Source organism: Anthonomus grandis, chromosome 12, assembly GCF_022605725.1.
Source record: "Anthonomus grandis grandis chromosome 12, icAntGran1.3, whole genome shotgun sequence".
NCBI lineage: Eukaryota > Metazoa > Arthropoda > Insecta > Coleoptera > Curculionidae > Anthonomus > Anthonomus grandis.
In genome coordinates, this window is record NC_065557.1 from 23,538,614 (window position 1) to 23,555,481 (window position 16,868).

A 16,868-nucleotide genomic window follows, 5' to 3' on the forward strand; every position below is an offset into this window, starting at 1 on the left:
GCATAACAAATAAAGCTGGCCAAATTACACAAGAAATGATTCGAAACGTTATTGACAAATTATATATCACCCTTGCGTATTGGCAGAAAATGCAAGGATAGCATTTTAACCATTTGATTAATAGTTAAATCGTTTAGATTTTACAGCCTAGTAAAGTTCTTAAAAATTTTGAAAATAGTCCAAGATTGGTATATAGGAAACGTTAATAATGTTATATAATTAATATTGTTATACATGAAATGTGTTTAGAATTTATCACAAAATGCAAAAATGCATTAATAAATAAGGTGTTCTATATAAAATAATAAAGTTGACAGCTGCCCAGTCTTCTTGAGACACCCTGTATATTTTTCAGAAATCTGAAAACTTGCAAAAAATAGAAGAAAATTGACGTGTCCTAGCGTTTTTCAATCAGGTAATTCGTTTACCTGTAAAAGGTATTTTTCCAGACTTTTTGGACACATTGTATGTGTAAATATTATACAGTTCAAAATTATTAAGAAACATTATACATGTGTAGCTTAAAATTGATAACAATAAATACTCTTACATTTGAGATAAGAAAGTTTAAATGTTAGTATACCTTTACAGAATGAGTCGCAACATTAGGTACTCTCAACTATTAAACGGAGGCGAGTTAAGAGTAATTTAATTTTTGATTTAGGAAATGATTGTATCAATAAGTTACATTTATGTGTAATATTTATTAATGACTTTAAACTGTTCAGTGTCATAGTACATATTTTTTAATTGAAAATTGAATTGTTTTATAACAAACATTTTTAGGAGCCTTTTTTTATAGTTTTTTTTACTCGATGTTACTTTTGAATTACATTAATAAGCCAAGTTTTTCATAGTTTCTTAAGGATACGCTGTTGCCAATCACAGTTGATAAACTACTTTTAAGGAACCTAAAAATTGCAAAAAGAAATAGTTTCTTGTACTTTCCTCAAAAATTACTTTTGTCGGAAATGTGAATTTTGAGAATACTGTCAAAGTTTGAAAGTCTTGAAAAACAAATTTCTGCATAATTTCAATCATTTCTCATTACTGATATATCAAACAAAATAACCAAGATCTCAAAGCCCTTAAATAACTTACCTTGCTTTGGAATCACTTTCCTGTTTTTCCTTTTCTTCGACAATATCTTCCTTCCTTTTCGGAAATTCACGACGTTTAATGCGGCTTTGCATTGGCTTCTTTTTCCCAAGCTTTTCAGGCTCATCAAATCCTCGAAGCTCGATCGTATCATTTTGGGATATCGGTCCACAGGAAAACCTTAAAGATAAACATTCATTTAAATTATTACAAAGTAATGATCTGACTAAATTCCCAATAAAAGAAGACTTTCTTTGAAAAAATTCTAGAGAAAAATAAAATTTTATTATATTTTATTTTATATTATATTTATTTATTTTATTTTATATTTTTATTATTTTTTATATTTTTGTTTTTCTTTTTCTGTTATGTACAGTATACATCCTCCAAATTACTAACCCAATGTAGAAGTAGTGCGAAAGTTTAAAAAAATATTGAAATTTGTGATCCTTTCAATTAAAATACGCATTTGAAACATACAAAACAGGTCCAAACCCTCATGACCTCAAATACATTCTTCGAAATTTTGGTACAAATTCTTGAGTCATATATAAATTTAAAACTTTTTAATATGATCTACTTCCTAAGATCATATTAAAAAGTTAAAACTTAAAACGGGCACACTGTAGTATGTAAAGGTTGACAGAGTGTCTGTGAAATACTTAATAATAAGGAAAAGTCTTTAAAGCTTTGGTGAATAAACTGTAGCAGAGTAAGAATAAGTTACTATTAGTTGATTAACTAGTTATATATAAAAAATTACTAAATATTTAAGTCAACTCCTAAAGGTCAATAGATATCTGCACAGAGCTCGAATCATAGCTTGGTTTAGCCATGTTCATGTGTCCGTACATTTTTGCGACACCAGACATCTCCTTTACTTGAACATACGTCGGCCGCGACGCTTTTCGAAGTAAGCAGTTTATATCGACGTGATCTGCATATGGCCTTTTATAGATATAAATTTCGTTTTTGCATGTTAAAAATAATAATATTTTCATAGAATGTGAGGACTAGAAAACTCACCATTCCGGTTCATCCTCTTTGTTTTCAGATCTTCTCCTACTTTCACTGTATCTCGCATTTCTCCTTCCTTCTTTAACGATGTTACGGTCATCCTCGCGGTAGTCTCTTCCATAAGATCTTCTTTCAAACTTGTTGACATCTTCGCGCGTACCTCTATCACCTATAAAGGCCATTTTTGATTTAGGGTACAGATTTTATGTATAGCACATTATAAATTTTAGTTAAAGTGTCTTTTTTCATACATATAAATACGCATATATGTTTACGTGATTTACTTTACCATTAATATTTCACAAATAGCAATGTTACCTGTTGCTACACTCTTGTGTCAGAAGTGAAAATTCGGTAACGCAATACCGAAGTTTTAGATTGAATCCGTTAAATTAAAGAAATCAAAAAAAAGATTATAGTGGCATGATAAAACGAAACATGGAAAAAGAAAAATTAAAAAGTCCATTCGAACAATTCGCAACAACAAATGGAACTACTAACCCTAGGCAAGGAACGCATCTGTGAACTTGTGATAAGCCTGACGAGACCAGTCAGATCACAGGTACATAAGGATCGACCTAAAATCTGGACACAACTCAGAGGACTTACAGGAATCCCAGGATCATGTATTCAAAAAAAGAGCTCTAAACATTATCAAACACTGGTGCATGGAAGAATACCTAAGGGTAAGCCCGACAAAAACTTCCAGAGTTGCCTTCACAAAAAGCAGTAAACTAGAGCCCATAAAAGACCTAGTGCTCCGTAGCCAATACCTGCGACTCGAAGATGAGGTCAAATATCTAGAGGTGACCCAGAATAACAAAAACTCAATAATAAATAATATAAACAGTAATAAATAATACAAGCAAGGCCACGGAAACTCTTATGTTCTGTAAGGGAATGTTCGGCAGACCGTGAGGAATTATAACCAAAAATGAAACACTGTATGCACAACAATGGTGAGACCCATCATTTGTATTCAGCACCAAAATGCTGTGTCAGCGATAAAACCTAGAAAAGAGATATCAGACACTGATTGGAACTTGAGCATAAAAACTAGTGGGAACAACTGCCAAAGCTGGAACTCTCCAAACAATTTTTGAACAGCTCGCCGTTTAGGAAGGGGGAGAACATACTGGGCCACTCCAGGCAACAAAAAACTGCGAAAGGTAGCAGGGCTGCTCCCAGGCCATGCACCTGCGGGAAACGCCTACACATACTCGGGAATGTAGCTACAGCGCTATGTAAAGGTTGTGAGGAAGAGCAAACAATCACTCGTCACATTCTATGCTTCTGCATTCAACCAGTAGCGCCTTCGTCCAGACTGGCGCACTCAAGAGAGAGGATAAGAACCACGTGACTGAGCAAAATACTGGACTTCCTAGAAGCAATAAAACTGAACATGTGAGATTAAATTTATGGGGCACAATAGGACTGCAATAGAGCAGACCGCGGTGCAAGAAACTAATTGGTACCACCCAGTCGGGAAGTTTTAGTGGATAACCGGGCAGAGAATCCCACACTTCCAAGGTTTAAGAACTACCGGCGTTCATAACAAATTTCTTCGTCAACAAAAAAAAAACAAATCAAAAATTTTAATATTATTCAATTAAATAATAATAGTTTTAGACTCTTAAATAAAACAAGGATACCAAACTTAAGGTGACAACAGCAGGTCTCCAAGATTCACATTTCCAGAATAACCTCGCTGCTCGCCCAGACTAGTCGCAGCTATAGTTAGCTGCTACACCCGCATGACGGCTGCAAAATGATATCCCCGATTATCTACCGGAAACTCTTGAAACGAGAAAGGCTTCTAAGGACAAGCTCTGGAAAACGATCTTGTTGGAAGAATCCTACAACAAGATCGTTGTCCGGCTCATTTGGACCTTGGCTCTCAGGAATTACTTGGACAACTATTTTCCGGACAGTTAAGGTGAAACCTTTCCTTGGTCCCCTCGATCGCCTGACTACCGGGCAAAGAAATTTGTATGCAGATTAAAACGAGAGAAAACGTAGAATAAGGGTGACTACCACCAAATTTAAAAACGGATTTCAACTTATACATCTTTGGCTTAAAACATCCGAAACTAGGCCACTTATCATCCCCTTAAAGGATTACACCTATCTACATAACACCCTTTATAAATAGTTCAAGTTTTTACACCCTGCAGATTCAATATTTAGCCAATTGGTAAAAAGAGGTCGCTACTAAGACTAAAAGTGATTATTCTTGTTAAATAAAGGTACTCGTGAGATAATTCAATATATGTGTAACTTTTATTTTTGGATGTATTAGAACATTTTCGATGTTTTTAACGTAAAGTATCTGAAAAATCTGTCTCTTGTATGAGGCCACTCTCCTATTGCGTGTACAATTTTTAGACTTTTAAACACAGGCAAGTTTTAGGCAATTACTCTCCCCAAATAATATGTGTTTTTATTTAATAAAGGACAGTTTTAGATAATTTTAATAAAAGAAAATTTTAAATATAATCAATGTGATGCCAATTATTTATTTTACACTTTTATAATTATAAAAAAGTTAGTGAAAGTCGTTGATATTTCAAAGATTGTCATCGATACGTCATTTATTAAATAATGAATATCTTATGGATTTTAATAAAAGCGGAAGAGGTATTAGAGCAAATAAGAAAATTATTATTATTATTAGAATTAGGTATTTTTGCATTACTATTGAGGGTTTCATTTTCAATAATCCATTATATTGAGAAAGTTATAATCTAAATAAAGTATTTCAACAGTCCTTCTCCAGAAATATTTTCAGAGGCGTTGCTCAGAATCAGATATCTCCCTAAGACATAATTTATTTAGAAGAAAAAAATATATTTAGAAAATTAATTTTAGAGAGACTGTTAATATTGCTATTTTGAAACTCCTGTACTAAGATTAAAGCTGAATAAATGTAACACAAAAAGATTGATGTGACTTACCTCGATCATATTTGTCGCCTCTGTCATACTTGTCATCACGATCGTTGTTTCTAACCTGAGATCCAGCCCTTCCAAAACTGTACTCCGGCTTTAGCTCTGGTTCAATCAGTTCTTTTTCGTTATCCCAGACCTCGCGGATGATTCGACCGCTGCCGATGCGGCGAGTTGAAGAGCCGATTTCACGCACGCCTGTAACGGTTGAATTATTTGTTCTAAAATTATTTATTATTTTAAAATGTATATACCGGGAGAAAAAGAACTAAAAATCCGACCTCTTTTAACACGATAAATGTTGGTAGAGCAAATTTCTCCAAAAGAAGTATATTTTTTATACTTAATGATCAAAGCATATTTTATGTTAAAACCAATGTTAAAGCATAATGGGAACATAAAGTATATCAGAACTAGATATGAGACTGGTCAATCCCGAAAAAAAAAGATTAGTGTAATATCGATTCGCCATAAAAAAGCAATCTGAAAGAGAAGTTGAGATTTGAATCACAGCTAAAATTATGCAACCATGCTTTTACTTTAAATAACTGTTCTGTTATGGTCTCAAAATCTGTCACTAGCGGAATCGATTTTTATGTACTTTTGATTGTATATGATTTACTATATATATTTAAATTCCGAGACAGTTTTACCACTAACCAAAACTCTTTATTTTTATTTTCAACACTAAACTAAAACTACTTACAAATGGCCTTAAATACGAATGATGTAACTAATAGAGCGGAAAATCCAATGAAGCATGGCCGAACAAATCTTAAATACTAACTAAACTATATAATTGACTAAGGGATTGGACCTTTATCCCTCTTAAGAATGTTTTTTTGATTTTTGAATATTGCTAAACTTTCGTATGGACCTAATTTTCTGTTATTATTAACTGGTTTAAGTAATTTTAAGTTGTCTATCCCTACAAAATGACGAAAGTTGGGAAAAAAAATAAAGAGTTTTGGTTAGTGGTAAAACTGTCTCGTAATTTGAGTGTCACACCAAAGGTTCCAACCATAGGACTATCAAGATGGCTTCACAGTCAGGGGAACAGAACTTATATTTTAAAATCAGTACTAAAATTAGATTAATTAATGCAGATGTTTGGTTTCGAAAATCTTGCAAACGCCTTTCAGTTTTTCCAAAGTTTATTAATGTATCTTTTAAAAGTAAATCTCAATTTTCCAAAAAGGCAAAGTTTTTTTTTTAGATATCAAACATTTATATAGTAAACGTAGTAATTTAGAATTAGAAGCATCCACATTTTTTAAAAAAACCTTACTTTTGGATGCATGATTTAGTGTATCAAGCATGGAGCAACTTCCAAAGAAAAATATTTGAGGTTATTCACCACAAATACATTAACAAATTTTCTTCACTAAACAAAAAACTAAAAAAGTTGGTAAATGCGAAGGATAAACCACAAAAGGAAAAAAACCATTAAAATCGTTGAAAATCAGTCCTCTCAGTCTTTTAATGAGAAAGAGCTTGATATTCTTAATACGGTCTTAACTTTGCACCAGTTTCAAATTGCAAAAACAACCTAAAAGAGATTACAGTAAGTGTTGAATCATAAGTTCAGTACTTGCCAGAGTCTTCGAAAGGTTTTGCTAGAAAAACGATTCGCAACCAAATCACAAGGAATCTTACCAAATTAAAAAACACATCGGGTTCTTATATTGTTTAAACGACTGAGAGAAAAAGATTGCTTTCATTTAAAAGCCGACAAGGAAAACAAAATTGATATGTTAGACAAAGAAGAATGTTTTAAACGAGTTGGTGGTCTTATTGAAAATGGCCCATATAAAAAGATTTCTAAAAACCCTTTATCAAAAATGATCTCGCAAGTTAAGACAGCATTAAATGAATACAAAAACCTTGTTTCCTCTTCAGAAAGGTTACAACTGAAGTTACAACTTTCGAACCCAACAATTCCAAAAATATATTGTTTAGCAAAAATCCATACACCTGGCAATAAAATGAGACCAATCGTCTCCACTATAGGATCTTCACTTACAATATTTCAAAGTTTTTAGTAAAGCAATTTAAAACATTAAAATTAACTTATAAATGTTGTTTAGTCAAAAACAGCCAACAGTTTATTTCAACAGTCAATAATTTAATTCTAAGTGAAAATTAAATTCTTGTTTCTTTCTTTTCCCAAGCATTCCTATACCAGAAACTTTGGAATATCTGATTGAACTTTTGGAAAGTAATGGTTTCGATAATATCCAAGAAATAATTCAATTAACAAAACTTTGCATGTCACAAAATATTTATAGCAACTCATATTATGAATAACTGGAAGTATGTAAGTATTCGGAGTATGTTGACGATGTGTTTGATAAAAGCAAATGCAATATTGATAATTTTGTAGAACAACTCAATAACTGTTTTCCAACTATGAAATTTATCTTCGAACAAGAACCAACAAATAACCAACTTTCATTCTTAGATACTCTTGTCATAAAAAATAATAAGTTAGAATTTGATATTTATAGAAAAGAAACAAATACTTTTAGACACATAACTAACTAGTGACTTTAATCATGGTTTTCAACATAAAATGGCTAGCATGCATTTCTTGGTACGTTGTTTGGTCTCATTTACTAAGTAATAACAGATTTCATAAAAGAAGCAACAATTAAAACAATTGCTAGTAGGGTCAATGGTTATGACGATAAGATTATTGATAAGCTGATTAGAAGACATATGTTTAACGTGAATCTTAAAAACTCTACCACATTTCAAAAATACGAAAATAAGCACACTTTCGTTGTAATACGATACGATCCTATCTTGACAAGAGGCTTTGATAGGGTTTTCAAAGACTTAGGTCTAAGAATGATCTATCAATGTTCGGCCATGTTACGAAATCTTTTAGAAAACCCAGAAGATCAATTAATGTCAGATTAAGAACATGTAGCTCATGTGAAATATGGAAGAGTTGAAAAATCAAGTGTGGCTGAACATGTTTTAAATACTGGCCACTTTGTAGGAATAGACAACTTAAAATTACTTAAACCAATTAATAATAATAGAAAATTAGATGCATGCGAAAGTTTAGCAATATTCAAAAATCAAAAACATCTTAACAGGGATAAAGATCTAATCACTTATAGTCAATTATATAGTTATAATTTATCATGCTTCATTGCATTTTTCGCTCTATTAGTTACATCATTAGTATATAAGGTCATTTGTAAGCAGTTTAGTTTTAATCATCTCCCGAAGATGGTATCATCGTTAGCGAAACACGTGTCGAGAATAAAAATAAAGATTTTTGGTTAGTGGTAAAATTGTGTCGTAAATTAATCCCACATCAAAGGTTCCAACTATAGGACTATACAGATTTATTTCGATTTTAAATGAACTCTAGACAAGATATTTTGTTTTAGGATTCAACCTTTTCGTTATTTAGTTTTATTGACTTTTGTGATGTGTTTTATTAAAATAAATATTTGTATCTGTATACTAGAGAATCGATCATTACGCATAGAAAGGTGCTTAAAAGCGAAATATGGCAACTCGCACGCATGCGTTCTGCTATCCGCCTGCCACATCGTTGTTTTAGTTGCAATAAAATTCTCAAAATATTACGCGAAAGTTTGAGAATTTCTAAAATATTTTGCAGGCTTTACATATATCAGTGTATAAGCCACATAGAATCGTAATCTCAAAATGTTTTTTATGATGTGTACTGCATAATTCAAATTAAAGCGTTATTCAAATAAAAATAAAATTTTGTGACTCTAAATTAAAGGCCTCCTAAGTAATATTTGCACATTAAAAAAAAGAACACAATATAATAAAGATACGATTTACAACACAACAGACGGAGAAACTTTTAAAATTAATAATTTTTAAATGATTTATTCTTATAAAAATCTTGATGTTTAAAATTAAAATGTTTATTTGGGGGTTTATTGAGGGCCTTTAATTGCGGTGAAAAGGTTAAACGCATTTTTACGAATAAATTTAATGAAAGAAGACAGGGTGTATAAATATGCTGTTAATTAATGTCTTTCCGAGATTTCAAAACAGTTCAGGACCAGGAAACAGGAAAAAAATGCAAACATACACATGGTATAAAGGACGTGGTTTTCGTCAAATAAGTTTAACTGTGGTAATTGTTTTAAATTTGGTAAATCAACTATTTTTTCATTCGCAATACACCTGAAATATTTGGCAGAGTCCGTCAGTCTAGAGAGACGAATATTTTGAACAGATTTATAGTTTTTTTAACTAATTGATCGTTTTGTTTTAAACTATTTTTAATTTTTCTTGTTTTTATCTCCGGGTTAATAATCTTGTCTCGCTGATAAAATGATGGAAACATTCATCTATACAAAAATACTAACAATACTATACAAAAATAAAATTAAAACTCTGAAAAATAAGCTTTAAAAAAATTATTTCTTTAAATAAAAGACTGAAACATCTCATTCTTTAGCTATACAATAAGCTGAAATGGAATTAGCACATTATACAATCACTTGCAGCTCCTCTAAATTTGTTGACCTACTAAATTCGTGTTTGTAAGTGGTCTCCTTAAGATGACCCCAAAAATAAGTCATTTTGGGACAAATCTGGAGATCTAGGAAGCCATTTAATATCGCCAGTCCCACTAATAAGACTATTGAGAAAGGTATTCTTCGCCACTAGTCTTCGGGAACTATCTCTGCAGTGTTAGAATCTATTGTACCCATAATATTTCTCTTTACCACTTTTTATTATAACGGCAAAAACATTTTTTTCAGTCATCCTTGCTTCGGGACTTCGGTCGATTTTCCAATGTAATTGAAAACAAATCTCTACATTGTACTGTCGAATAGCCATAAAACCATAAAACCATTTAATAATTTGAACTCACTTGGAAAGAGTATAATCACCCATACAGCAGTCACACGCAAAATGAGGCATCTAATATTTTTGGCTGCAGTCAAAGTTCGTAGGAATTGGTACCAAAGGTGAAAAATTGGAGAAAAGGCCAATGGTATTTTCTTAAAATGTGCTGACAACGTGGGAGGTAACACCAAGGGTAAAAGGGCATCCAAAGAGCCTAATGATTTGTTTTTCAACAAAAAAAGCATTTTTTATCGGCTGCAGCGTTTGCAATAAAATAATTACTCTTGAATTAATAATTATATGTCAATTTATGAAACTCTTAAATTCATAAATGTTGAAAATTTAAGTGTAATCTAAAATCTGACTTACCCATGATATGAGGTGCAGCATCCCCCTTTGCAGAGACCAGTGGTTCCTTATTGGCAGGCACAAAGCAGCCAGTGTTAAAGCTTCTTCGCTGAGGGCTAAGCACGATGCCGTCATTTTCTTTACGAATTCGTTCTCTTGGATCTCCAGAACGTCTCTGTTTAATAAGTATATAATATAAAAAACGCCTGACAACTTTTTAAAGCATGCTTTGGAACAGTCATAATTAATAATTCGTCTAATAAATAGAATTTCTGGACCAAAATCTTTCAATTTTTAAGAAAAATAATATAAAATAAAATTACCCGATCGCCATTCTCGTTGCCTTTTGGTCCAGCCTCCAGAATCTCAGATTTCTTCCTCTCTAGATTCCATTTTTCCGGGTCCAAAATGGATGGAGAACTATTGTAATAAAAATGTAGTAAAAACAGTAAATACATTCATATTATGTATTTTTGATTATTAAAACATTTTAGCTGATATTAGATTAGCTGATTAGGCAGATATTAATTCTGATAAACCTACAACTGAAACATCTAACAATATAAGTTGTGGATGCAATAGAGTAATTTTAAATTTACACACAACTTAACATTATTAAGAGAATCAATAAATAAAACATTATTTTATTATAACATAAGCCTTAATACAGCATTACTATATTTTTTTTTGGGTAGCCTTAGGCAGAGTATCCAACCACAGTGTGAGGTATGTAAAGACATTCAAACGAACATTCGAAAAAGAACATTCTGCTAACAATGATAACAATTTATAAAAACTTTAAACAAACCAGTTTTTTATGCAAATTCTAATAGAGGTCCCTTTATAGTTTACATCGAAACGATAGAAATAGGCTCGATTTTAACACATTGGTAAATTTAATATTACAAAAATAGTTCTTTAGGTTAAATCTTACTGAAGTTAAGAAAATTAAGAATAAGACTTAACAGAATATCTGTTGACTTTATTAGCGCTCCTGCTGATAATAATTTTACAAATAATAAATCACTTCTAAATAAAGCTTATAAAATGTTTATTCCCTTTATTTTTATTACTTGTAAGGGATTATTTAGACAAATAGATCTTGAAACTGAGGATAAAGAATTGTTGAAATGTTGTAGAACAGACAATATTAAAATCTTAGATGCCAAAAGGCTTAATCATAAAGTTATTAACAATTATTTCTCTTATGAACCAACAAGCACATTTCTTTTTACATTTGAGGGTATTGATTCACCGAAATATATCTATTTCTATAAACTGGAGAAGCCAGTCTCTTTATACAGTGTGTCCATTTAATATAGCGCTGCTCGATTGCGGCTAAACCTTGAAACGGAAAAAAGCTTTAATAGGGGAAATGTTAATTGAGTTAGAGGGGCTACTTTTTAAAATTAGTTTGGTTGATACAGGGTGTTCCAAAAAAGCTTGGTACATAATTTGAATTTTTTTTTTAATGGAACCACATATATTGTGATAAGAGTGAGTCAAATACACATATGTCTTATTTGACTCACTCTTTAACCCTAATACAGTTTTTCCCTAAAATGCACCGTTGCCTAGTTATTAACAATTGAAAGAAAATTTCCTGACAATCAAGTTTTCACTTAATTATATTAATATTAATATTATAATTATTATACTTATATTAATATTTACCACCGACGTTGTTTATCATTTTTAAAAATCTATGTAGAGTCCTTGGCTCTATCCTCTGGCCGAAAGTTCATTTTATCTTTCGAAATTCCAAAATTTATTTTGCTTTATACAGGGTGATCAAAATTGTTTCTCAAATAATGATATTTTCAATTCAATTTTACGCTATTTTTTTTAATGAAACACCATGTATCTAGTAACGTGTTTTGATAGAGTATTTTTTGATCTTCAATTTAATACCAACAAGTTTGCCTTTATCTCTAACAGTTTTCTCAAAATTAAATTTGTTCTTAAAGGAAAAGTGACACATATTTTTCATACGCATTACGACACTTACGACGGAAAACAATTAATAGATATTTTATAAAAAACAGAGTGACTGTTCAATTCTATTTGGAATACTTTTTAGTAAGAAAAAAAGTCAATAGCTGTAATAACCATAATGCTAGTAAAGACAAGTACTATTAATCCCTGATGCTTATCTCATTTAAAAAAGTTAGCCATAATTCATTTATTCTTTGTTGTATGACATATGCCAAGTATAATGTTTACTTATCATAATCAGTCCAACACAAGTAAATTTGTATCAAAATGAATTACTCTTAGCGACAATTGCTAAATATGATTTACGTTATCGGTGAATGCCTTGTGAACTGTTCTTTGGCTTCAAGGGTTTATTAGGAAAAATTTCCTAATAATCCACATCCGAGTGTTGCCAAAATAAAATAACAATTCGAGCGTACTGGAAGCGTCGAATACAAAAAACAAACGAGAACGAAAACAGTTTTAAATAAAGAAAACCAATTGATAATTACCATGTCGGTTGTTGCAACGCTGGAAATTAGTGTAAGACAAATATGGAAAATGTTCCAAGAAAAACAAATATGATCCCTATCAAGAGCTTGCCGAAAATGATTTTGAAAAAAGAATAACTTTTTGTCAATAGGCACAAAATCAAGCAGCAGAAAACGAGATTTTTTTAAAATGTGTGCCCTTCACTGATGAATGGTACGGTTCACAGACATGATTTTTTGAACCGACATCACTTTCATTTTTACGACACAGAAAATCCCCATTGAGTTTATATCAATAATTTTTAAAAAAGTTTCAAGAGGGGATTTTTTCCCCTTCTAAACTTTGTAAGCTAGCAGATGTGGCTACAGTTGAATGTTGCATCAGTTCCCTGCAGTGCAAATGTCAGGGAACATATCAGACACTAATTTTGTAATAGATGAATTGGAAGGCTAGGTTAATTATTAAAATTAACTTTATACATGTTTCGAGCAAAACGGTAGACATTGTGAGCAATTTTTGTGATTGAGCAATATTGCTAATGTTTTTCCTGAATGTCTGATGTAACTTGATGGGAGTAATATTTATTTTTCTTGTGGCGTGGCATTTTTCTACGCACGATTTGTGTTTTTTTAAGTCCACACTTTTGTCTTACTGTAATTTTCGGATTTGCTACAAACGATTTAGTAAATGCCAATTTGATTTCTTCATTTAAAACTGTTTCTATTAAAGTTTTTTTGTGTACTCTACGCTACCAGTATACTCTAATAATTCTTAACTAAAAATAAACGTTGAATATGAAAAAAATATGAAGTTTTTCCTTTAAGAACAAATTTTGAGAAAATGGTTAGAGAAAATGCAAATTTATTAATATCAAATTGAAGATCTCATTTAAATATTAATAATAAATTATTAATATCAAATTGAAGAATCAAAAAGAATATTCTAACAAAACGAGTTACTAGACACAGAGTGTTTCATTTAAAAAAAAAACACAAAATTGAATTGAAAATTTCATTATCTGAGTAACCATTTTGATCACCCCATATAAAAAAAAATAAATTTTGGAATTTTGACGGAGTCACTAAGTTCATTTTAAACTTAGTGAAGGACTCTACATATATTTTTCAAAAAGATAAAAAATATCGGTGGTAAATATTAAAATTTAAATGAAACTTTGATTTTTTGTGAAAATTTCTTTAAATTGTTAATAACTAGGCAACAGTGCATTTTAGGTAAAAACTGTATTAGGGTTAAAGAGTGAGCCAAAGGAAACATCCCATTTCGGAAAAAAAATAGGTGGTTCCATTTTAAAAAAATAATTAATCAAATTATGTACCACGCTTTTTTGGCACATCCTGTATCAACCAAACTAATTTTAAAAAGTAGCCCCTCTAACTCAATTAACATTCTCCCTATTAAAGATTTTTTCTATTTTAAGATTTAGCCGAAATCGAGCACCGCGATATTAAATGGACCCCGGTTGCCTCCGTTTTGGGCATATTAGAAAAAATAATAAAGGTAAAGAACTTTGTATTAATTGTTCAGAATTAAAGGATCAATATGAAGGGGGAACATACATCCTGTTTGACTCAATGTTTATTTTGTAAAAATGATCATAAATCCACTGACAAAAATGTCCCGAAGATATTTAAATATATTGGTTTCTTTAAGTTATTAAATATTTATATACTACTTTTAAGATATTACTCTTCCACAAATGTAGATAGCATTGGATACTCAGTAATCCAAACATCAATAATAGATGCCACCGCCTGTTTGAAAAACACACTGTGGTGAAGAAACTGTGTTTTTCAAACAGGCGATGGAGGAAAGTGGAGAAACTTTTTACATATTTCAATATTACTCATAAAGATTTATTTGGGCTAGTTAATCCCATACACATTATTTACATTAATCGTGAAAAACAAGTTGACAAATAACTTTATCTCAAAACAAAAAGCATTAAATAAATATTTAATATAATATAAAATATTTAAAGCAAAAATAATTAATAAATTTCTTTTACTTCTTGTGGGTTCTTAGTTTGGTTTCTATGTTGTAGAACAAATTTTAGTTCTGTTTTTCTTAGCCTAGTGAAATAAATTTATGCAAACAGTTAAAATAAAATAATTTAGATACTTTTGAAAGTGGTGTTAAACAAATGGATATTGTAAAGCGTCTTTTGGTTCATATATCAGTCTGGCCTAAAACGTTATCAAATTACAAACATCATGGCACCCTAAAACATCTAAAAAATAGAAGAACGACCAGAAAAACTAACACAAAATTGAATTGAAGAATTAAATCTCTGGTTTTAATTTTAGTAGAACAAAAAGATATGGCAACTAGTTATAAGACAGTAGAGAAACAATTAACAGATGGAAGGTATTATTAACGGTGGTAAAAAGACAATTGGCATTTTTAAGAACAGATTGGAATTTGACAAAAAATATTTATACAATACTGCATTACATTGGAAAAAAGTGGTTTTTTGTTGAAAGCAAATTTAATCTGTTTGATTCTGGTGGTATACTATATATGTCTATACCAATCAGACTTCATGAATTTATTAGGAATAAGAGGTTTTCAACAAATTAATTTAGGTATAATATAGGAACTATTTTTTGTAAAAATTATAATTGTGTTGGGTTTCTCAATTTTTGTCCATAAGTTTATATAAAATATTTGTTTCATTGTTTGATTTTATTATTAACTTAGTTGTATTTTATTCTTAATCAATTAAATCCAAATAAATATGTAAGTATAATAAATAACAAATATAAGTACACTTACACTTCATTAAGATCCCAAAAGTCAGGCTTGACTTTGGATAATGGACTTTTGGACAGAAGAAAAAGTTGATCTCTGGTGTAAGACAACTTTGTTCTTTCTCTACAACATAAAATTGCAGGGTCTATAACGCTGACACTCATACTTTGGATCTGCTCATCTCCTGTAAAAAAATACAATAATGAAAATCAAAACTATGCTACAATCAGGTAATATTAAGTATGTAGATATAAAAATATGGAAAAACTAATACAAGAACTAGTTTGCTTTTGTGTTATATTAAATTATATTACCCAAGAATTATTTTTTGAAAATAACATTACCCCCATTTATTTCAATTTCAAAATGTTTCAAATAATTAATATTTTGCGAAACTTATTAGAGCAACACCAAGGAAAATAAACTTTTAAAGCTCATATAGTTTTATTTATTTTAGACTTTTTTTTAGAAACTTTTAATAAAAAGTTATATTATATTTAAATAATAATTTAGAGTTTAGTAAATGAAAAATGGGTGATTTTAGGACTTTTTCTTGATTTTATTAGAATAATACAATTACAATGATTCAGTAATAAATGCTAGATTAAAAAAGGTAGAAACGATTTTTGAAATTGTAAAGCTTAATTAATTAATAAAATAATTGTATTACAATATTCTAATACCGGTAAAAAAATATGTGCCTAAATAAGATAAAATATAGAAAAAAAGTTTATTTTAAAACAAAAATTACATATAAAGAGTAAACAAGTTTTTGCAATGTGACTATTAATTTTTTTTATGCTTTACATCTATAATCATTAATATTTTTTTAGATTTTATCTTCCTGTTCGCTTTACTAATTTACTAATGTCAAAATTATTTTGAACAGACTATTATTAAATTGAAAGTCTATTTTTGGAGAAAAAATTACTGCACTTGCCACCTAGACATTATCATTATGTTCGTTATTATGTATAGTGTAACAACACTACAAAAGCATGAAGACAGAAATTTCAACCTTAATGATTTCTGACTCATTGAAAATTTCCCTTCCAGTTTAAATTTCCTCATCGCATTTTTCGACACTACTAATTGTAAAAACATTATAGATAACCAAGACCCTCTTAATCAGTTGTAAGAATTCTAGGTGTATTCCTTAAAAAGAATATTTTTTTCTAAAAATATAAAACTCTTCACCCAAGCCAGCCATATTTTACAGTGGATAAAAAAAATTAAATATTAAAACAAAAAATGAATTTTTTGGTCTAAACAACTTTTCCTGACTCAAATTCCAAATCACTATGCTTTTGTTTTTTTTTTTTTTTTTAATTTATTGACCTTGTGCTGAGCACATTTAGTCACGAAAAACCT

The 16,868-nt window shown here is 30.2% G+C and overlaps 1 protein-coding gene across 6 annotated transcripts in view; it reads right to left on the reverse strand.

Annotated features, from left to right (window-relative positions):
* The window catches only part of LOC126742792 (eukaryotic translation initiation factor 4E transporter-like), an 83,576-nt gene that overhangs the window by 47,835 nt on the left and 18,873 nt on the right, over nucleotides 1-16,868 (reverse strand). For all 6 annotated transcript variants that reach the window (XM_050449587.1, XM_050449586.1, XM_050449588.1 and 3 more), the window contains 6 exons: nucleotides 15,522-15,681; nucleotides 10,586-10,682; nucleotides 10,284-10,437; nucleotides 5,070-5,258; nucleotides 2,125-2,284; nucleotides 1,102-1,278 (listed from right to left, as the gene is read on the reverse strand). In XM_050449587.1, the coding sequence (XP_050305544.1) occupies nucleotides 1,102-1,278; nucleotides 2,125-2,284; nucleotides 5,070-5,258; nucleotides 10,284-10,437; nucleotides 10,586-10,682; nucleotides 15,522-15,681 (937 nt within the window). The remainder of the gene's footprint in view (nucleotides 1-1,101; nucleotides 1,279-2,124; nucleotides 2,285-5,069; nucleotides 5,259-10,283; nucleotides 10,438-10,585; nucleotides 10,683-15,521; nucleotides 15,682-16,868) is intronic.